The 22,624-nt window shown below is 35.3% G+C and overlaps 1 protein-coding gene across 13 annotated transcripts in view; it reads left to right on the top strand.

The window, feature by feature from the left end:
* HDAC9 (histone deacetylase 9) overlaps positions 1 to 22,624 on the top strand; it is a 1,141,821-nt gene that overhangs the window by 618,680 nt on the left and 500,517 nt on the right. For 7 of the 13 annotated variants that reach the window (XM_060196126.1, XM_060196125.1, XM_060196129.1 and 4 more), the window contains one exon: positions 19,103 to 19,218. In XM_060196126.1, coding sequence (XP_060052109.1) covers positions 19,103 to 19,218 — 116 coding nt within the window. Of the gene's footprint in view, positions 1 to 12,863; positions 12,996 to 19,102; positions 19,219 to 22,624 lie in introns of all 13 variants that reach the window. The other 6 variants (XM_060196121.1, XM_060196123.1, XM_060196120.1 and 3 more) reach the window with 1 other exon arrangement.

The following is a 22,624-nucleotide window of genomic DNA, read 5'->3' as shown; positions in this document are numbered from 1 at the left end:
TCATTATTTCATCCAATTAATATATAATGGATTTATTCTATATATTAAGCACTCTATAAATGCTAAATAAACAATGGAAGCAGAGCTAGACAGCCCCATACCTGATGTAACTTATAATTTAGGTTCTAAATATACTATAAAGTAACTTCTAATGCAATTGAACGATGGAGGTATATAGTTATAGTTTTAATTTTAATTATAAAAGTGGTGAAATATTTTCTGATATTTTATAATTTGCTTCTATCCAGAATTTCATTGATTAAAGTATCATTTGTCAAAGTTGTTATTTGTACTTAAAATGTCACCAAAAATCAAGGAAACCAATTGCCTATTTTCCATGATAGCATTTTCTAGAAAACAGAAATACCAGAATTAGGTGATAGTTTGTGCATTAATTCATGCATTCATCCATTCACTACATTTTTACTGAGTGCTAACCAGGTGATTTCAGTATCAGACACTCAGGAGAAACACTGATGGATTCAAAAAACAAAAACAAAAAAAGCAGACTTTATAGTGCTGTTCTTTACTTGAGGAGGCTGTGGGGCATCAATTGTGCTTGCTTTGAATTAGAACATGAAGCATCCATAATGTTAAGCAAAAACAAAACAGAACAAACGAAAACTCCCTTTTGGGTGGTGTGTTTGTTTCCATATGCTATATCCCCTGGAGAGAAATGTCCAGGTCATAGGATAGGTCCATTTTTAACCTTCTGAGAGATACTCTTCACAGGGTTGGACCAATTTACATTCCCATCAGCAATGATAAAGGGTTCCTTTCCCCCCGAAACTACTTCAACATTTGTTATTACTATCCATTAAGAGATCTGTGTATACCTACATTCATAGCAGTATGACTTAATATACTTTAGTATACCCTAAATTTGGAAGCAACCTAGGTGTCCAACTATTAAGAATGATCAAGTCATATTCACTTTATCTTGGATGGATTTTGCATAAAGATTATGCCTTCTCCCTAGCTCTTAGATGGATTTTGAAGGAATCATGTTAAATGTGATAAGCCAGGAAGAGAAAGATGAATATTGGATAGTATCATGCACAGAATTTAAGATTAACAAAAAGAGAAAGGGGAAACAAAGTAAAACTTGGACTTGTTTGGTGTATTAACCAAAGCAAAGGACTCTGGGGAGGGATGACAGGGAGAGGAGAGAAGTGAGGGGGGCAGGTGAGGCTTTCAGGTCTTGGTACACAGGATGAACCTAATTTGGGGCTGAGTGTTTTGAAGATATCTATCTTTGTGAGATGAGAAAGTGCACCATGAGACAACTTCTGTACTGTAAACCATTAACATCCCAATAAAACAATAGTAAGCAAAACCAAAAAAAAAAAAAAAGTGTCCCAAGCAAAGCTAACAATCCTGACATTCTAGACCATTCTTTTGTTACTTATTATCTCCCTGTTGCCTTTTCATGCTTCTCTGAACTGCTTCTCAAGACTTTTAATACTTTTACCCTGTCTATTGATTGGCACCATTGGTTTTTCTATCATAAGAGGATGAATATTGCCATATTTTTTCCTCCTATTTGAGAAACTTAAGAATTAAACTATTAACTACATTTATGGAAGAAAATACAAATACACCCTTAAATTCATACACAGTGATCTGTGCCACTATGTTGTCTTACAAAGCAAAATGTTGTACCTCATCTAAATGTCAATTATTAAATACATAAATACAATATTGATGTAAATGCAGCTAAATTATGTATATGCACATAATCTATTTTAAAATAATACATGATTTTGGGGGAAGTAAGTAGATTTTGAAGTACTAAAGGAATTATATGGAACATTAATATTGTTATTACTGGATTTCACTATTCCAGTGGACTCTTTCTTTCTTAGACTGAGTGAAAGTAGAGAGACTGTTTACCAATACTCCATTAAACTTCCCTTGGGGGGGTGCTCCCATGTGATGTTTGGGGGCTCAACCCCAGTCCCTTATGCAGTACAAAGTGTGTTTTATACCCAGTGATCTATTTCCTAGGTCAAGTGTAAAGTTTATGAAAATTCCATTTTTTATTACTTAATTAAATTAAATTATGGTAGAAACAGAGAGAAATAGGAAATTAGAGACATGAGTTTGCTCCACTGCTTGTGAAGCTTCCCACCTACAAGCAGAGACATCTGAAGGCTTGAACTCAGTCCTAGCATATGGCTAAATGTAATGTTTTAAAGCAGTGTTTCATATTGTTGGGAAAATACTTCATACATTGTTAGGTGACTAAAAGTAATATATTCTCACATCTATATCCTTTTATAATAAAAATATTTAGCAGGGTATCTTTGAGCTGTACCCATTATTAAATGTATTGAACACATATGACTGCACATAATCAGAAAATTGGTATATGTTGTAAAATAAACTCTTTCCAGAAGACTTCACTGTAAATTGAATAACATAAGTAACATTTACAAAGTCTTGTTTTTTGTTGTTTTTGCAAGAGTAGTAGTCTTAACAAATAGACATATTTAGTATATTTGCAATAAAAATAAAATAATATGTGTCTACAGTGGTAATTCTAAATTAAATAAAATAATACTTTTGTGCTTTATAATAAAAACACCTCATTATTAAAAACTAACCATCAAGTTATTTTAAATCACTTTTATATACAAATTAGTGGAAAATGGCTATAGTTTCAAAAATTAGATTAGAAATTTTGCTTCTCAGAGCTAGGAAAATAGTTCAGTCTATAAAAGCACCAACTTGGGGGGAGGGGTCAGGCGGTAGTGCAGCAGGTTAAATGCACATGGCACTAAGCACAAAGACCAGCATAAGGATCAGGGTTCGAGCCTCCCAGCTCCCCACCTGCAGATGGGGTGTTGCTTATCAAGCTGTGAAACAGGTCTGCAGATATCTATCTTTCTCTCACCCTCTTTGTCTTCCCCTCCTCTCTCAATTTCTCTCTATTCTGTCCAACAATAACAGCAACAACAATAATAACCACAACACCTATAAAAAAAAAGGGGGGCAACAAAGGGAAAAAAATAGCCTCACGGTGCAGGCACCGAGCCCTCCAACAACCCTGGAGGCAATAAAATAAAATAAAATAAAATAAAATAAAATAAAAGCACCATCTTACATTCTAAAGGTCCCAGAGAGTGATTGAAGGTTCAACCTCTGACAGAGCTGAGCAGTGCTATGGTCTTATCTCTCTCTTTATCTCCTCTCCTTACTCTCTCTCGTAATACATTAATTAAGAAACCAGTGAGAAAGAAGTCATACTGCTTAGCATCAAAATATGACTTGAAACATTAAAAGTTTCATATTACCCAAGCCAATAAAGCATGTTGTACTAGTTTTACTCTTATTATTTTGAATGCTAATTCTGAAAGCTTATATGAAATACCTTTTTTAAATTTATTTATTTATTTAAGAAAGGAGACATTAACAAGATCATAGGATGGGGAGGTACAACTCCACACAGTTCCTGCCACCTAATCTCCATATCCCATCCCCTCCCCAATAGCTTTCCCATTCTCTATCCCTCTGGGAACATGGACCCAGGGTCCTTGTGGGTTGCAGAAGGTGGGAGGTCTGGCTTCTGTAATTGCTTCCCCGCTGAACATGGGCGTTGACTGTTGACTGGTCGATCCATACTCCCAGTCTGCCTCTCTCTTTCCTTAGTAGGGTGAGTTTCTGGGGAAGCGGAGCTCCAGGACGCATTGGTGGGTTCTTCAGCCCAGGGAAGCCTGGCCAGCATCCTGATGGCATCTGGAACCTGGTGGCTGAAAAGAAAGCTTATATGAAATATCTTACAGTAAACTCAATCTTTAGATAAACTATGTCAGAGAAGGCACCATGTCCCCAAAGCTTCTTTTATAGTTCCAATAATTAGGAGATTGCACAGTTCATGCATGATGTGTATATATTATAGAACAAGCCTAGAAGAGAAACTGATTTTTATGGGAACTATTCCAGGAATCCTAATGTTCAAAAAGAACTTTCTGGATAGAGTGAATGGGTGATAGATTACATGTGCCTAGATCCAAGTGTGTGGCAGATAGCAGAAGAAATCTAGGAGAGAGAGGGAAGCCAGGTAGATAAATCAACAAATACCAGTGAAGCAGAGAAAAACAGACAGTGCCAGTAAAAGGGTCAGAGGCTACTGATAGAGCCCTCACTTTCACACTGAGAGCACAGTTTTTGCATTTGTATCATCCAGGTTCATTTTTCTATGCTACTTGCCTTTAAATAATTTATAGTCTATTTGATTGTTTTAAATAAATCACTGTCAACTAAAAGTGATTACCTCTTGTGTGAATTTTTCTCTATTTACTTTTCCTAGATTGTGAATATTACTAACATCAATAATACTATAAAACCTGCTATATACCTGTGAAGCAGGTCTGTAGGTATTTTTCTCTCTCCCTCCTTCTGTAGGTATTTTTCTCTCTCCCTCCTTCTTCCCTCCCCCCCCCCTTCTCTCTCTCCTGTTAAATAAAAATAGAAAGAAAAAAATAAGGAAAAAAATGACCACCGTGAGTGGTGGATTTGTAGTGCAGGCACAGAGCCCCAGTAATAACCCCAATGCAAAAAAAAAAAAAAAGTAATAAAAGGTGCCAGCCTCTAGTACATTGAAGGAAGCTTCATTGATGAGGTCTTTTTTCACTCTTTCTGTTTATATTTTTTAAAAAGATAAAAATAGGGAGTAGGGTGGTAGCTCCGCGGGTAAAGCACAGCAGGTTAAGTGCAGGTGGTGCAAAGCGCAAGGACTGGCTTTAAAGATCCTGGTTTGAGTCCCTGGCTCCCCCCTGCAGGGGTGTCATTTCACAAGCAGTGAAGCAGGTCTGCAGGTGTACATCTTTCTTTCCCCCTCTCTGTCTTCCCCTCCTCTCTCCATTTCTCTGTCCTATCCAACAACAAAAACTACAGCAACAATGAAAGCAACAGGGGCAACAAAAGGGAAATTAAATGAAATAAATATAAAAATTTTAAAAAAAGATAAAAATAACAACAAAAAAGAATTTGTTGTACACTGTTGGTGGGCTTTTTAAATATGCCAGGTATTCATTAATATAATGACACATTTACTAATATAGACCTTTATTGACAATTATTTTTCAGTTAATAGTATCAACCATCACTCAATGAAAACTTCTTCCACTCTTTATGTTAATTTCAATGAATATATACATTTCTGCTATCCCGTGTTTTATGGTATTTGACTTTTCTCTGAATTACTGATGTAAAGAATACTCACAATTTGGGAAAATGACACAAGAGGTAATCACTTTTAGTAGATAGTGTTTTATTTAAAACAATTAAATATATTCCAAATTATAAAAAGTCAAGTAAAATGTACAGCAAAATGACAAGTTAGTGACCAAGACAAAAAATATATTTAAAATACGGGATGAAGTTACAAAATACAATTGTTTTATTGTTGCAGTTGACAAATAGACTAGACATCTTTGTTTCATTTCAACTTAAGAGTATTAATTTTACATATGGTTTGTTTTGCATCATGCATTCAATTACCCAGCATATACTGGAGTTGCTTTTGTGTCAGTTACCTGGTTGAGCTGGGAACTTTTTTCCACCCTTCTATCAGAGGTCATTGTTACTGCTTTAAAACAATTCACAAAGATCAAGCAACTCTCTCCAAAATACAGTTAGTATAATAAAATTTAGGCTTAAAATCTGAATTTAGTTTGTGTCAAACATTTGCTTGCTTCTATAAAAACTAGTTTGTGGATCTCTATGTGTCCATATGCAAAAATGACAGCTCCATACTCAAAATCACATTCACACATGCCAACCTCATAGTAGAAAAGTAAGTCTAATCCTTACTATTTTTCTGTGGTGTCTAGTTATAATTTTGAATGTGTTTTTCTGTTACTTAATTTGACTACTTGGGAAGATAGTAAGCAATGGGAATACCCTGTCACCATAATTTCATGCTGAGTCAGAGAGACAGATAGGAGAATAAAGATATGAAATGCATTTGGTTAATGAGATACCCTTTAACTGTTTTATTTCCTTTTAACCACTTTTTAATTAAAAAGAAATAAATGGTTTTATATTTGTTCTCTTTGTTTTACTATTGATTATTTTCATTTAAATAATGATAACTACTTTCTATGGAAGATTTTCATCTCAGCAGACAAAGGTGTTCAGATGGGACACACACTTAAAAAAAATTACCTTGTGTTTCTGTGATTAATTGAAATGTAAGAGTGATGGGTGTGGTAAAAATAGAAAGGCAATTAGTGCAACCAGGCGTAAAATACATTCAAATATAGCAAAATGTCTCCCTGGTTAGTGTTCTCTTTCTGAGCTCTTGAGGATTTGCATTCCATTAGTAAGTTACTGGAATGAAAATCTTTACCCTTTGGGAATACCAAAGCCTTAACTCCAACTGCAAACTGAGTCAGCGCAATAGGTCATTAATTCTACTGCTTGGATATATATCATGCTGAGCTTTGGTGTGTGGGCTTCTGAAATGTTAAAGAGTGCATTTGTAGAACATTACTTGGACTAAATGATGGTTATCTGTCGTTCTAACTTTCTCCCTTGCAACTGAGATACTGTAATATCTCTGATAACTCAAAACTGTATTAGAGTTTCTGTTTAGAACAGATGAATAAAGGCCTCTTACTTTCCAGATATTTTAAGAAAAAAATATATATGTTGCACTTTATAACATACACATGAATCCTAGTACATGAAAAATATCCTCAATTGACAGATAATATCACAATGTCACAAATATGATTCTTCAAAAGTTGAAAAATTATCTTTTCTTCATATCTCCACAATGAAGAACAGTTGACTAGATTTGATTTGTTTTCCACATTACAATTTTATTGCTACTTAAAAAAAAATTTTTTTTTAACCATCAGGTCTCAGTGCCTGCATGAGGAGTTCACTACTCTAGACAGCCATTTTTATTTTGTGTTTTTTCTTTTACTTTTCCTTCTTCTTTTCTTATCTTTTTTTTTTTTTGATAGAGACAAAGAGATATTGAGAAGGGAGGTAAGAAAGAGGAGCAGGTGATGGGGTTGGGTGGTTTGGTGGTACACCTGGTGAGTGCACAGGTTACAATGCACACAGACCTGGGATAGAGCCCTCCCACTCCAGTCCCCACCTGCAGAGGGGGAAGCATCATGAGTGGAGTGGTGAAGCACTGCTACAGGTGTTTTCTGTCTCTCTCCCTCTCTATCACCCCCTTCCTTCTTGATTTCTGACAGCCTCTATCCAATAAATGAATAAAGATAATTAAAAAAATACACACAAAGCAGGAGAGAGAGAAACAACTGTAGCATTACTTCACCACTTAGGAAGATCCCTTCACCCCAACAGGTGAGGAATGGGGTCTTGCACACAGGCCCTGTAGCATTGTAATATGTGTGCTCTACTAGGTACACCATTATTTGGCTTCTAGATTTCCTTACTTTAGAAATACTAGTAGCACTGAAATTTAAAAAAAAATCAAATTCTGGAGATGAGTGGTAGTGTGCCCAGTTGAGTGCACACATAACCATGAATAAGGATTTGGGCTCAAGCCCAGTTCCCCACCTGCAGGGGTGAAGCTCCATGAATATTCAAGAAGTTCTGCTCTGCAGGTGTCTCTTTCCTCCCCTCTCTACCTCACCCTTCCATCACAGTTTCTCTCTATCTCTATCAAATAAATAAGATAAAAATCAGTTTCTAAGTATGAAGTTTATTGAAATTTATAACATTTAATCTGCATATAGTATTTCCTCGTGTTTAATAATAAATACTTTCTTCTCTTACTGCCCTATAGCCTCTTTGAAATTCTTCTTCTTCTTCTTCTTCTTCTTCTTCTTCTTCTTCTTCTTCTTCTTCTTCTTCTCCTTCTCCTTCTCCTTCTCCTTCTCCTTCTCCTCCTTCTCCTTCTCCTTCTCCTCCTCCTCCTCTTCCTCCTCTTCTTCTTCCTCCTCCTCCTCCTCCTCCTCCTCCTCCTCCTCCTTCTTCTTCTTCTTCTTCTTCTTCTATTTTTTCATTTAGCATAACTTTCACCTCTCTTGTTAAGTTTATTCTTAGTGAATTGCATTTGCTGTTCTTATATATGGAATGTATTTCTGGATTTCTTCTTAATATTTTTATAGAGAAATTTCAATGCTCTTATTGTATACTGATTTTGTAGCTTACTGCCTTGCTATATTATTTAATAACTTCCAGTAGTTTTCTGCTGGATATTATGCATTATTTTATTTTATTTTATTTTTTTATTTAAGAAAGGATAAATTAACAAAACCATAGGGTAGGAGGGGTACAACTTCACACAATTCCCACCACCCAATCTCTATATCCCACCCCCTCCCATGATAGCTTTCCCACTCTCTATCCCTCTGGGAGCATGGACCCAGAGGTCATTGTGGGTTGTAGAAGGTGGAAGGTCTGGCTTCTGTAATTGCTTCCCTGCTGAACATGGGCGGTCCATACTCCCAGTCTGCCTCTCTCTTTCCCTAGTAGGGTGGGTCTCTGGGGAAGCGAGCTCCAGGACACATTGGTGGTTTCTTCAGTCTAGGGAAGTCTGGCAGCATCCTGATGACATCTGGAACCTGGTGATTGAAAAGAGAGTTAACATACAAAGCCAAACAAATTGTTGAGCAATCATGAACCCAAAGCTTGGAATAGTGGAGAGGAAGTGTTAGGGGGTACTCACTGCAAACTCTAGTGTACTTCTGCTTTCAGGTATATATTTTGCAGTAGTTTATGGATATGTGTGAACATATGCTCTCTCTCAGAGAAACTGGTGTATATCTAGGTTTTGGGACTTTGTTAGAAAGTGAACCACCTGAGATGGAATTAGAGTATACTATGAAAGGAAAGGTCTCACCTGAGTAATGAAGCTGAAGGGTTGTCATTCCACACGTGAAGTCTCTGGACACAGTCTGAAGTGAAGCATGTTGAGGTGGCCATCGTTGCGTTGATTAGGTTGTGATAGGCAGATGCAATATTATTTTATATGGATTGGGAGAGGCATACAGGAAAGTGGGCCCTATCCAAGGGTTCCAGGACTGGGGGAAGTAGAGCCTTTATAGTGGAGATGTGAGGTTCCTGCTATCTTAGAATTCCAAAAGACAATGGATAGTTAATGTTATCATCACATTATTTGGTAATTGGGTTAACTTTGAACGTCCTTTTGTTATGGTTTGCTGTACAGTACTAGTATCTTGTATATAGCTGTCGCATTATTTTATTTTATTTATAAAAAGTAAACACTGACAAAACCATGGGACAAAAGGGGTGCCCCTCCCTTGATAGCTTTCCTATTCTTTAACTTTCTGGGAGAATGGACCCAAGAACATTGTGGGATGCAGAAGGTGGAAGGTCTGGCTTCTGTAATTGCTTCCCCGCTGAACATGGGCATTAACAGGTCAATCCATACTCCAATCCTACCTCTCTCTTTCCCTAGTGGGGCGGGGTTCTGGGGAATCAGAGCTCCAGGACACATTGGTGGGGTTGTCTGTCCAGGGAAGTCTGGTTGGCATCATGCTAGCATCTGGAACCTGTTGCTGAAAAGAGAGTTAACATATAAAGCCAGATTATTGACTAATCATGAACCTAAAGGTTGGAGTAGTGAAGATGAAGAGTTGGGGGGAGGGGTTCTCCATGGATGTTTAAATTTATACTAGTATATTATTTATGAATAGTGACAGCTTAACTTCACTCTTCCAATATACATCTCCTCTCTTTTGCCTAGTTACTGTGACTAGTTAACCAGTGTTGGAGAGATAATAAATTATTAAAAGTTACTGATTTTGTAGTTGATAAGTGCTAGAAACTTCATTCCTCTTCTGATAGCTATATTTTTATTTGACTATTAAAAGGAATTCAACAGTGATATATCTAGCCTATTTTTAAAATACATTAGGAATGATTTTCTGACCTTAAAAGTCTTTTTCCCTAAAATCTTTAGAATTAAATTTTTTTTTCTTATTAGGAGATTAGTGTTTTACAGTAGAGAATCAAAGGTTTTGTAGAGAAAGGCATATGTTGTTTTCCTAAGCTGTTAGTACATTTTTGCCTTGATTCAGAAACTTAGCCCAAGCTGGTGAAGTATGTTAGGAAGAATGAGAACTTGTTTGATCAGGATATTTTGAGTTCCAATCCTGGATCTGTCGTTCATAACTGGAAACTTCAAATAGCACCAATACTAAAAATTCCATAAAACTTTAGTTCCCTTTTGTATCCATCTATATCTTCAGGTTTATTCTCAACTTATTGGCCACAACTCTATGAAGAAATGATGTTAGACTTGAATTTTCATCAATGAAAGGTCATGTTTAGAAAACATGAGAATTTCACTAATATTCCACAGCTAAAAAGTGGTACCAGGTGGATTCAATGAACCATCTTCCCCTAGAAACCACAATGCCTTTACTAGCCTCTCATCTGAAGTTATTATTCAGTTGATTAGCTCTGTCTGGACAGTCAAGCAGTAGTATTTAGTCTATTAGGTTTCATTTTGAAGCTAGGTTTAGATCAAAGTCAGAGAATTTGTGATTTTATCCTATAGTTATAAGCAAAGCAATAGTGGAAACCGATATGGTTAGCATATACTGGTTCCTCACTTATCTTTTCTAGGCTTTAAATAAGTATATTTACTAACCTATACCTTTTGGAAACAAAATTTGTGATTTACAAGGAATTTTTAAATATACCTAGGAAAAGAAACTAAGTAAATAGTGTAACTAAAATTACTGCTTTTAGTCCTGGAAGAGTTGGATACTAGTAATTCAGATTCTGATTGCTCTACTAAAGTAAGATCAGATTACATTTCTGGATGTCTTGTAATTAATTCCACCACCTCTATCCCCCCCCCAAAATGTTTATTTTATTTGACTCAAGGCAAGGGAAAAATGCAATACATTTGAGATCCCTGGTAACTGAACATCTTGATCTCAAGTTTTATTTTGGTCCACATCCACCAATGTTTTCAGTATTTCAAGTTTGCCTTTTTAATGTGTCAATATAACTAAATATAAAATCAAATCTACTGATGTACTGCTTACCAAAAGAGAAAACTTAGTTTTGTGTTTGTTTGTTTATTTGTTTTCAGAGAGAAAGACAATGAGACAGTGAAAGATTATCATACCGAAGCTTCCCTGAGTGCAGTAGGGGCTGGGCTTGAACCTGGGTCACACATATGGCAAAAAAGTTAACTTAGTTTTTATAACTGAATACTTTATGTTTTTGTCTGATTTAGAAATAGTTTGAAAAATATTTGAGATAACTCTAGAAAACAAATGTTCGGGGGGGTCTGGATGGTGGCAGGCAATGGAGCACTGGGTTAAGCGCACACATTACAATCAGTGCACAAGGACCTAAGTTCAAGTGCCGGGGTACCCACCTGCAGGGGGAATGCTTCACAAGTGGTGAAGCAGGGATGCAGGTGTCTCTCTGTTTCCTTCCCCTTATTTTCCCTTCCTTCTCAATTTCTCTCTGTATCCAATAATAAGTAAAGTTTTTTTTTTTTTTTTTTTAAGTTCAAAGGTTCTCAGTTCAACAACACTGCAGTGAGGGGGAAATAAACAAATGGAAAAATGAAGTGTAGATATGTGCCACTTAAAAGCAGAAAAACAAAGAAAAAGTTTTTTTTCCTGACCCTTTGTAGTCTGGCAGAAATGTAAAATTCCTTCGACGAAAACATTTCCACTGACCAAAATCTGTGTTATGACATTTTATCTGATGTACTGGAAAACATTTTTATAATATTTATAGGATTCATGCTTAAGGCAAAATGTAGGAAAAAATTTTTTAGTATTGAGAAGAATAAATTTGAGCTAGACTACTTGTTTACAGTCCAGCACTCCTTTTTACTCATGTGACCTTGGGTAAGTTACTTATCTTCTCTTTGTTCAATTTACCTAACTGATGTAATCAATATATAAATAAGATGTATACCATATGATTGATTTTTATATTATTAAACAGGTTAATAATGACAACAGATTTAGAACAGGAAACTGTAGAAAGCACTATGTAAATGTTAGTTATCATCTAATACATCCTTTCCATAATCATCATCACCACCACTGTCATCACCATTGCTTCCACTGTCATTGATCTCAGTTACACAGAGGCCCTATGTTTCCATTCACCTAAAGTGTAATTATTTAAAATTCTAATAAGTAATCACTTATTATTGAGTGTTAGCATTTAGAATAGTTTAACTGAAGAAACGGTGACATTTGCATGAATTATGTGTTTGTTTTTTTGGAATACATAACCTAACTCAGACTTTTCAGTTCTAGGACATGGCCATTCCCTCCTTTCTAGTTGCCTGTATACTCAATGTCTAGACATGTCTATTCATAAAGATCCTAGTTTATTTGGTATACTACACCAAATATCTTTTCCCTGAGTTTCAGGTTAGAAACTACAAAGAAATATTTCAGCAGGCAGAATTAAACATAAATATATGCTATAGTGGTGCCTCCTTAATACCAAAGTAAGACCAGAATGTCTATAATCATATTAAGGCATACTTTTTTCTTTTGTGTTCATTGAGATTCACTCTTGAAAGTCTTATGAGAATTAACAATGCAGTATAATAAATCTCACTCAGTCTCAAACACATTATTAGATTTACTTCCCATTAGAAATCTTCATTCTGTTAGAGAAACCAAATAGAGAAGTTATATTGTTATTCACTGATAGCATTCACTGATAGTGAATTATAAAAGCATTTCATAAAAGCACTAATATTTGTCTGTTTTATTAATTTAAGTCAATGCTTATGTTCCTATTTGGGGTTTTAATTTGATATGAGGAGGGACCAAGAAAAGGGTGAGCCACTTTTTACATAGCAACTGGCTCTCTATTTTTTAATTTTTATCTATTTTCTCTGTCTCAATCCCCAGCCTCTGAGCCCAACTTGAAGGTGCGGTCCAGGTTAAAACAGAAAGTGGCAGAGAGGAGAAGCAGCCCCTTACTCAGGCGGAAGGATGGAAATGTTGTCACTTCATTCAAGAAGCGAATGTTTGAGGTGACAGGTAATTGAGGACTGGGCAGATATGCATTAACAAATGCTGGTAGCAGGGATGAAAATTAAAAATCTAAAATAAATATGTCTACTGTGGATTAGAAATACTCTGAGAAGAAACATTTCTTAAAAGAAATTATATTGAAAACTCACAAGCAGTTTAGTAAGCCATGCCACGCATTCACTGACTGTATTAACAGGAAATGAATGGAGGAGGGGGAACATAACTGTGTGTCAATCTAAGCATAACTAGGGAATGCCAAAACTCACCTTAATCTTTTCAGAAACAGGCAATCCATTTGGGGAATACCAAGCAAAAGAATATAACTTTTAATGAAATTTGATCAGAAATGAGCAGATGGAGGTCCAAGAAGATCACTTCCCCCATCTTCAGACATGAATGTACAAAATACATCTGGGAAAATTAAACTACATAGAACAGCAAAACCTTGAGTTTTCAACAAATTTACAGAACTCATAAATGATTTTATGTGTTTACTAGTGAATTGGGACTTCCAGCAGTAGAAGGATATATTGCTTTTTATGAAGGGAAAGAAACTGTCATTTTCACTAGTCTCAAATGGAAGAGTTTTTATTTTTTTAGCTGCCTAGTTAGTAGCGGGGTGAACAGGTTAGGAAATTCAACCTGATATCTTACAAAGCCTTTTAGTCCCAATTGTACCTGCGCTGAAATTAGAGAAGACTTAGGCATGCAGGAGACAAGAAGCTAGCTGAAATAATAATACCAACTACTGTTTATTGAGGACCAACTTGGAGCTATGCATTATAAATGCATCATTTCCTTTGACTGCATCAATAAAGATGTGGTGGTCTGCAGCATTTCCCCCTCTGTTCTCAAGAAGAATTATTCTTATACTCAGTATAGTCAGTTGATAGTATTTGTTCAAGATCTTATATTTAAACTGGGATTTTTTAAATTACTATATATATTTGGTTTGTAGAGTATATTGGTTTGGGGAGATAATCTGGGAGGATTATAGAGGCCCAGGTGCAAACATACACTAATGTCACTAAAGTGACTGATAAATTTGACAAATAACTTAGGGGGAAAATGTCTGAGTTCTCTACTCAATCCTAAAAGATGATTATGCTTACATTAGGAAAAATATTAGTGACTAAAACAAGATTTTTTTTGAGGGTTAAGAAATAATAAATAGGGAGTCAGGCGGTAGTGCAGTGGGTTAAGTGCATGTGGTGGAAAGCAAAATGACCAGTGTGAGGATCCTGGTTGGAGCCCAGGCTCCCCACCTGCAAGGGAGTCGCTTCACATGCAATGAAGCAGGTGTGCAGGTGTCTATCTTTCTCTCCCCCTCTCTGTCTTCCCCTCCTCTCTTCATTTCTCTCTGTCCTATCCAACAATGACGACATCAACAGCAATAATAACTACAACAACAATAAAAACAACAAGGGCAACAAAAAATGAAATGAAATAAATAAATAAATATTAAAAAGTCTTAAAAAAGAAATAATAAATATTTAAAATTTTTCACTGGAGTTTTTATAAAAATTATAAAATAAATTTTCACTGGAGTATGTATCTTCTAGTATCAAGTATAATTTGAGCTAATTACATTCTATATTTAGAGTTAGAAACTTATTTCAAGAAAGTTATACTTCAATAAGTAAAAATCTTAGATTTTTTTCAAAGTAATATTCCTTGGTGAGGTAGGGAATATGTGAGTGATCTATCTTAATAAGCGTAAAGAATATTTAATAAGAGGTGGTGTTGGAACAAGGTTCCAGATTTGGGCCCCTGTTCCCTACATGGTGGATGTTTCAAGAGTGGTAAAGCAGATTTGCAGATCTCTCTCTTTCTCTCTCCCTCTTTCTCTTCTCCCTTCTCAATCTCTATCTGTCCTATCTAATGAAAATAGGAAGAGAAGGAAGGAAGGAAGGAAGGAAGGAAGGAAGGAAGAAAGAAAAGAAAAGAGAAGAAGGAAGGGCCACCAGAAGGTGTAGATTAGTAATCCAGGCACTGAGCCCCAGCAATAGTGTCAATAAAAGAAAAAAATAAAAAGAATATTTAAAAATCAATTTTTATAATGTCAGGAAATTGTTTTCATTGGAAAGATTAGTTTCAACCTTCAAAGTAAAATCAGGATAAATATAAATCATTATAAATTAGCTTTTTTTTCTGTGAAAGACCATTTAATTTATTTTTTAATATATTTTTTATTTATTCCCTTTTGTTGCCCTTGTTTTATTTTATTATTTTTTAAATTTTTTATTTATAAAAAGGTAACTGACAAAACCATAGGTTAGAGGGGTACAACTTTGCACAATTCCCACCACCAGACCTCCATATCCCATCCCCTCCCCTGATAGCTTTCCCATTCTTTAACCCTCTGGGAGGATGGACCCAAGATCATTGTGGGTTGCAGAAGGTTGAAGGTCTGGCTTCTGTAATTGCTTCCCCACTGAACATGGGCATTGACAGGTTGATCCATACTCCCACCCTGTCTCTCACTTTCCCTAGTGGGGAAGGGCTTTGGGGAAGCAGAGCTCCAAGGCACATTGGTGGTGGTGTCTGTCCAGGGAAGTCAGATCACATCATCCTGCTGGCATCTGGAACCTAGTGGCTAAAGAGAGAGTTAACATACAAAGCCAAACAAATTATTGAACAATCATGGACCTAAAGGCTGGAATGGTGCTGATGAAGTGTTAGGGGGGTCCTCCATTTTGTAGATAGCTAGTAGGCATATTTTAGTTATATTTTAAAGGGCCTGTAGCTATACTAGTGTTTTTTGTTGTTGTTGTTGTTTGTTTGTTTTTTGCCTGAGCCTAAAATCTGATATGCATGTGGATCCAATTTATTGTCTGGGGAGATGATGTCATGGCTGTAAAAAGGACCAGAATGCTGGATCAGGGAAGAAAGTAGCTCCCTAATATGGGAAAGGGGTATAAATATTGTTGACTGTAGACCCCGCCGATTTGATATGATCTGTTGCCCATAATTATCTTAGGAGCCTGTGTGACCTCTGCATCCCTCTAGATCTGAGCTCACATTCTGTGATCATGAGTAGGAACATTCAATGCTGCCCCAGTATCAACCCATCTTCCTCAGATGTAGCATAGAATATGTTGTCCATCATCCGGAGAATGGAACATTCTCTACCATTGTTGATCCAAGTTGAGGCCAAGGTCCTACGGGGGCCCACAAAGGGGTCTGTTTTGTTGTTCCTGATAGAAATGACCGGTAACAATGGAGAGAGGGATTTATTCGAGTTCTAGGCACATCAAGTCTATTTGGGAATCTCAGGATTCCCCGATTAGGGCCCCAGCTGATGGAATGGCCTGATAGTGACCAATTAGCTTTTTTGTTTGCTTTAGAATATTTTCAGATATTATTTTATTTTTAAATATTTATTTATTTATTCTCTTTTTGCTCTTATTCTTTTATTTTTAAAATATTTATTTATTCCCTTTTGTTGCCCTTGTTTTGTTGTTGTAGTTATCGCTGTTGTTACTGATGTCATCATTGTTGGATAGGACAGAGAGAAATGGAGAGAGATGGGGAAGAGAGAGGGGGGGAGAGAAAGAAACCTGCAGACCTGCTTCATAGCTTGTGAAGCAACTCCCCTGCAGGTGGGAATCAGGGGCTTGAATTGGGATCCTTATGCTTGTCCTTGTGCTTTGTGCCACATGTGCTTAACCCGCTGCACTACTGCCGGACTCACTGCTTTAAAATCTTAATATATGTAATGCCATATTTGTTTATCCCACTGTTCTTTTCTGTTTTACTGTCAGTTTGGTTTTTTATCACAAATTTTTCTACTGTTGCTTTTACTTTTTAACTAAATTGTCAAAAGTTGATTTAATATCTACATAATAATTTTATATCTAAGGGTTATAATTTCATAGAGCTTTACTTATTTCTTTACTTTTGAAATAATATAATCTGTTTCTAATTTATTGACCTAATGCTTGCAGGTAACTAATGCACATTTCAAGGAAATAGCTATTAATTTAGTAGACACACATATCTGGTTAGTGAGATGGCATTGTAGATTTTCTGCAATAGGTTTATTTATTTATTGCTGTAGATATTATTAAGTGGTATATTAACATTGCTATGAATTTCTCTGGAAGATCTTGACTACCAAACATGTAGCTTTCTTTACCTGTACTCCTTCCATTATTCTATCAACTGCAGTCTATTTGTGTGAGTTATTTGGTTCTTAATGCTAGTCACATTTTGCTATTTAGTTACATATCATCAGTGCAGTCGAATTGCTGCTACTGTTTCTTTTAAAAATAATTTTTAAGAATTTGAAAATTTTTTTTCTTATTTTTGGATACAGATGGATAACTTGAGAGAGAAGGAAAAGATAGGGAAAGAGAAAGAGAGATAACCTGCAGGACTGCATCACCACTTGTGAAGCTTTCCCTCTGCCTTTGTGGACTGGGTTCTTGAGCATTGTAATATATGTGCTCTCCAGGGCGCCTTACTACCAAGATCCCCTCCCCTGTTTTGTTTTTTACAAACTTTATTATTGTAATAATAATAATTATTATTTATTACTGAGAAGAGGGAAATGGAAAGAAGGAAAGAAATGAAGGAGAGCCGAGGAAGGAAGGGAGGGAAGAAAGTAGGAAGGGAGGGAGGGAGGAAGGAAGGAAGGAAAGAAGGAAGAGAGTGAGGGAGGAAGGAAGGAAGGAAGGAAGAAAAGAAGGAAGGAAGAAAGGAAGGAAGGAAGGAAAGAAGGAAGAAAGGAAGGAAGGAAAGAAGGAAGGAAGAAAGGAAGGAAGGAAAGGAGAAGCAAGCACTGCCTATCTCTGGTTTATGGTGGTATGAGAAACTGAACCTGAACCCACTGGTTGCTCAGTCTTTTGCATACCAATTAAACTATCTCCCAAGCCCATACATTGCTATTTCGTTGTCAACTCTTTCTATTCTAGATTTCATAGGTTTAAGTTTTCTTTTTCTCCAAACCCATAACAACTTTCTCCTAATAACTGACATGAGAACTACTTGTAATTATATCATGTTTTCTGCCCCTTCTTCAAAAGCAATTTTTTTTTTAAATTTTAAACCTGGGCACATCCCTATACCAGCTGTGCTTTTCTTCACTCTCTCTTTCTCCATTGTTTCTGTTTCATGAACATGTTTTCGTTGAGTTCCAGTTATCATTATATCTTTATATGTAAAGATATATATCCATATATATATATATATATATTCCAGTCATCATGATATCATTAAGTCTTTCTGAGATTTTATCAGTGTTCCCAAAACTTACCTGTGCACTTCCCTTCCCAGGCCCTATTCTTTTTGATGCTATCTAATCCTGCTAAAGTAACTTCTAGTCTTAGTGCTTATCAGTGATTTTTACATAAAAATACTTCTGTTTAAATATCATATTAAGTACTAGAAATACTACAGATTAAAATTGACAAGATAGAATGTTGAAGAAATTTTCTTAAAACAGAATATGAAAATGAAACTTTTAACACATTCCTGAGTACCTAATTCTTCCTCATACAGTAAAGACAAGACTTAGGGCCAGGTGGTAGCACACTTGATAGACAGGACTACCAAGGATACATCTCTTTTTCTGGAAAATGAGTTGAGTAAAATTAAAAAATATGTAATGCTATAAATTTACAGTCAGTCTTCTTCTGTTGCCTTTAACTAGGATATGGTATAATAAATAGCCTTCATGGATAAAATAAAAAGCAGTTTTACAATGGTATAGAAGCAGCATATCTCACACAGTGGAATTTGCTCAGTTTCTTGTGTTGAGAGCATGATTTTATGATCTATGCAAGCCCATTATTTATTCTTTTTGATAGCATGAAAAACAATAAAATTCCTTTTTTGACAAAATTTCTATAGTCATTTGTAACTGTATATTGTAGTCTTCTGGAAATGATTAAATATTATCATGGAGATTTAGCATTGAAAATAAAGGCAGAAAAATGGTATGAGAGTCAGATATATTCCAAACTATTTCATGATTCTTTTTATTTGATAAAGTGGTGCTTGTCATTCATGTTCATGAAAAAGATGTCTAATGTGTAAACTACTTGCATTGTAATTAAATCTCAATGCTATTTGTGTTTCACATTGTATTTGTAATTCACAATGTTTTTCAGAGTCCTCAGTCAGTAGCAGTTCTCCCGGGTCTGGTCCTAGTTCACCAAATAATGGACCAGCTGGAAATGTTACTGAAAATGAACCTTCAGTTCTACCACCTACTCCTCATGCTGAGGTGAGACTTCCCATTTTGGTTCTTTTATAAATTAAAACTCTATTGGAAATTGGAAATACAATGATTGTGTAAAAAGACTTTTATACCTGAGGCTCCAAGGTCCCAGGCTCAATCCTCAGCACCACCAAAGCCAGAACTTTCGTCTCATCTACCCTCTTTCCCCTTGCTCCTTTATCCCTTTCCTCTGTTTATCTCTCATTAAAGTAAGATGAGTAAAGTATTTAAAAATAACTCTCGTAGTTCTCTAAAATAAAGTAGTATTTTTTAATAGAAACTTATATTCACCTGTGTTTCGCTATTTTTCTTATAGACATAATATGTGGAGTAGAATAATCTTATTTTACAAAGTTTGGGGGATACACAGTGTTTGAAAATACTGAAATGCCACCCTCAAAAAAATACTCTGAGGAATGCTTCCCATCTGTTGTGACAGTTAGTTCTTTTGCTTGGTTTCTGAAGAATTGCTGATAGCTTAGCCGTATCCTAAGTGAGTAAAACAACATTGAGTAAATCTCACAGAATAGCTTAACAAAATGGACTTTTCCATTTAAGATGAAGAGTAATGAAAGACATATAACTATTATATTATAGGTAAGAGACATAGAACTTTACTATCAATTTGCTGACTATAAACTACAGGTCATTTTTAAAGGTAATGAGAATAAAAAGAGGAGTAAGATTTTACCCATGTGTCAACAACTGTATTGTAAACCATTAACCTGCCAATGAAGTGATAGAAAAGGATCTGAACTTTGTCCGAGGAGAATAAAATAGTGCAGGAAATTGGTAAAAACTAAAAACAGTAGTCTAAATAATAGTATATTTAATAATTTTCCTGATCCTATTTAGTTAATTTTAATAGTACTTATTTTTAGTATGTTATTTATTTATTTATTTACCAGAGCACTGCTTAGCTGTGGCTTATGGTGATGTAGGGGACTGAACCTGGGACTTTGGAACTTCAGGCATGAGAGTCTCCTTGCATAACCATATGTCATTTACTTATGCTTATGTTATGACTAGTTGAAACTAGTGACATGAGACTAAGAGAAAAGAAAGTGGACTCAGTAACATTTGGCTATGTAGATTCTACATTAGACTAAGCAAAAACAACAGTTTAGAAATAACTATGGTTGTTGAACCAGCTGTTTTGATATTACCAACAAGCGACAGAAATTCTTAGTTTTTCTTTCCTGGCAGTGTTATACTGCCTTATCATGTATTTCACTATGCAGGGAAAGCTGGTGCTGTCATTTCTTATATGTAACAAATTTCATTACTGTCTTGTATTTTATAGAATCATAGTTTCGTAAGGTTAAAAGAAGCAGATGACATTATTCTTGGATCACATCTTTAATTTTTCTGATACTGGATTACCAGTATTTCTTTGTAATTTTATTTATTTATTGGCTAGAAACAAAGAGAAATAGAAAGAGAAGTAGAAGATAGAAGAGAGAAAGAGAGATGGTAGCAGCTCTGCTTCACTATTCATGAAACCTCCTTCTTCACTTGGGATCAAGGGCTTGAACTGGGGTCCTGGTGCACTGTAATATGTGCACTCAAAGTGCACCAATACTGAGCCCGTAACACATTTCTAACTATAGGATATTCCTTTCATTGTCTCCTGAGCCAGCTCAGTTAATATTGAATTGCAAATTTATAGAAATATCTTTTTGTACATTATGCCTACATTTATCTGTATTTCTATTATTATTTACACACAAATATTTATAATACATTATTTATAAATTATAAAACCAACAGAGAAAATACAGTTGAAGGTAGAAATCCAGAAGTATTATCCCTAGTAAACAAAGGATTGGAATCTGTTAAGTCATCTTTTACTCATAGGACATTTCTTTACTGTGTCTTAAGCTTAGATTTTCACTACTTTACAAATCTCAAGAGGTAGAAGACAAAACCCAGTACTGAATAAGGAAGATGATCTAATAGGAAACATTTCAGATATTAAGGAGGGAGTCCAAAGCATTGTGTTTATGCTGTATTAGTGAAAGTCTAGTTTCCAACTGTAGTGTTATCTTGATGGAGACCAGAACAGGCTGAAAATCCATATCCAGAAACCAGTCTTTGTCTGATAATTGTATGTAATTCAAGTTCACATACATTCAAACTGTTAATCTGGTTTAAAATGCTCTGTATTTATAATGTTTTGTATGTCAGGAGAAGCCTATGCAAACATTCTCTAGAGGAAATATCTTTATATATATCTTCATTCTAGATCTCAAAAAACTCCCCTTAACTTCCAAGGAAAATGAACAGAACAACAGCACTCACTAATGCTTGTGATAATCTCCCAGCTACATTAACTTCTAGTTCTTGTTCTGTTCCTCGATTTTTACTACATTATTGTTTCTTTTTCTCTTTATTATTTTTGGTAAAACATATTATCAGATGAAATACTTTACATTTAGTTGTCACTATCCCAGACTCTTGTTTATGGGTATTGAATTTTGTTATCACAAATGGGTTAGTTTTATGCAACATTTTAGTCACTTTCCAGATGTACAATTTGGTCACAACGATGATTAGATTAGATTTCCATTTCTTCTCAGTATGAAGAGTGTGGTTCTCAGTAATTATGCAAAACAGTAAATTATCTGAATTCTAATTAGACCCTTGAAGAATTTATGTTCTTAGAAAGCACAAACAATATCCTGTATTCAACAACTCTATGCTCAATAGAATACCGGCCTAAGGATCCCGGTTTGAGCCCTCAAGTCTGCAGGTGTCTATCTTTTCTCCCCCTCTCTGTCTTCCCCTCTTCTCGATTTCTCTCTGTCCTATCCAATAACAACAGCTATAATAACAATAACAATAACAGTAAAAACAACAAGGGCAACAAAAGGGGGAAAATGGCCTCCAGGAGCAGTGGATTCGTGGTGCAGGCACCAAGCCCCAGCAATAACCCTGGAGTCAATATATATATATATATATATATATATATATATATATATGATTAGAAATGTAGTTAGTGCAAAAAGGCACTGAAGATGTCGTATAGCATGACAGTATTTTATAGTCTCAGACAGATATATATATATGTGTGTGTGTGTGTGTGTGTGTGTGTATATATATATAATTTTGATCAGGAAAACATGTAGTGAATATATATATAATATATATATATTTAAATGGGCAATGAGGTAATGAACACAATGCTTTCTGTTTAATGCAGAGTGGTATTCCTCAAGGGGAAGAAAAGGGAGGCATATAGGTCATCATGACAGGAAAATAACATATATTTCTTTATTATAAATTGTGTGAATATAGTGCTTAGTGTAACATATATGTGTATACCCACATATATATGTATATATATATATATATAGATATATATGAAATTGAATATAAATGGGGTATATGAGTTTTTTCTTTCAAGTATTTT

The sequence above is a fragment of the Erinaceus europaeus genome, chromosome 8 (genome assembly GCF_950295315.1).
Source record: "Erinaceus europaeus chromosome 8, mEriEur2.1, whole genome shotgun sequence".
NCBI lineage: Eukaryota > Metazoa > Chordata > Mammalia > Eulipotyphla > Erinaceidae > Erinaceus > Erinaceus europaeus.
Note: the sequence above shows the minus strand (reverse complement) of the source record. Positions and strands in the feature narration are given on the sequence as shown.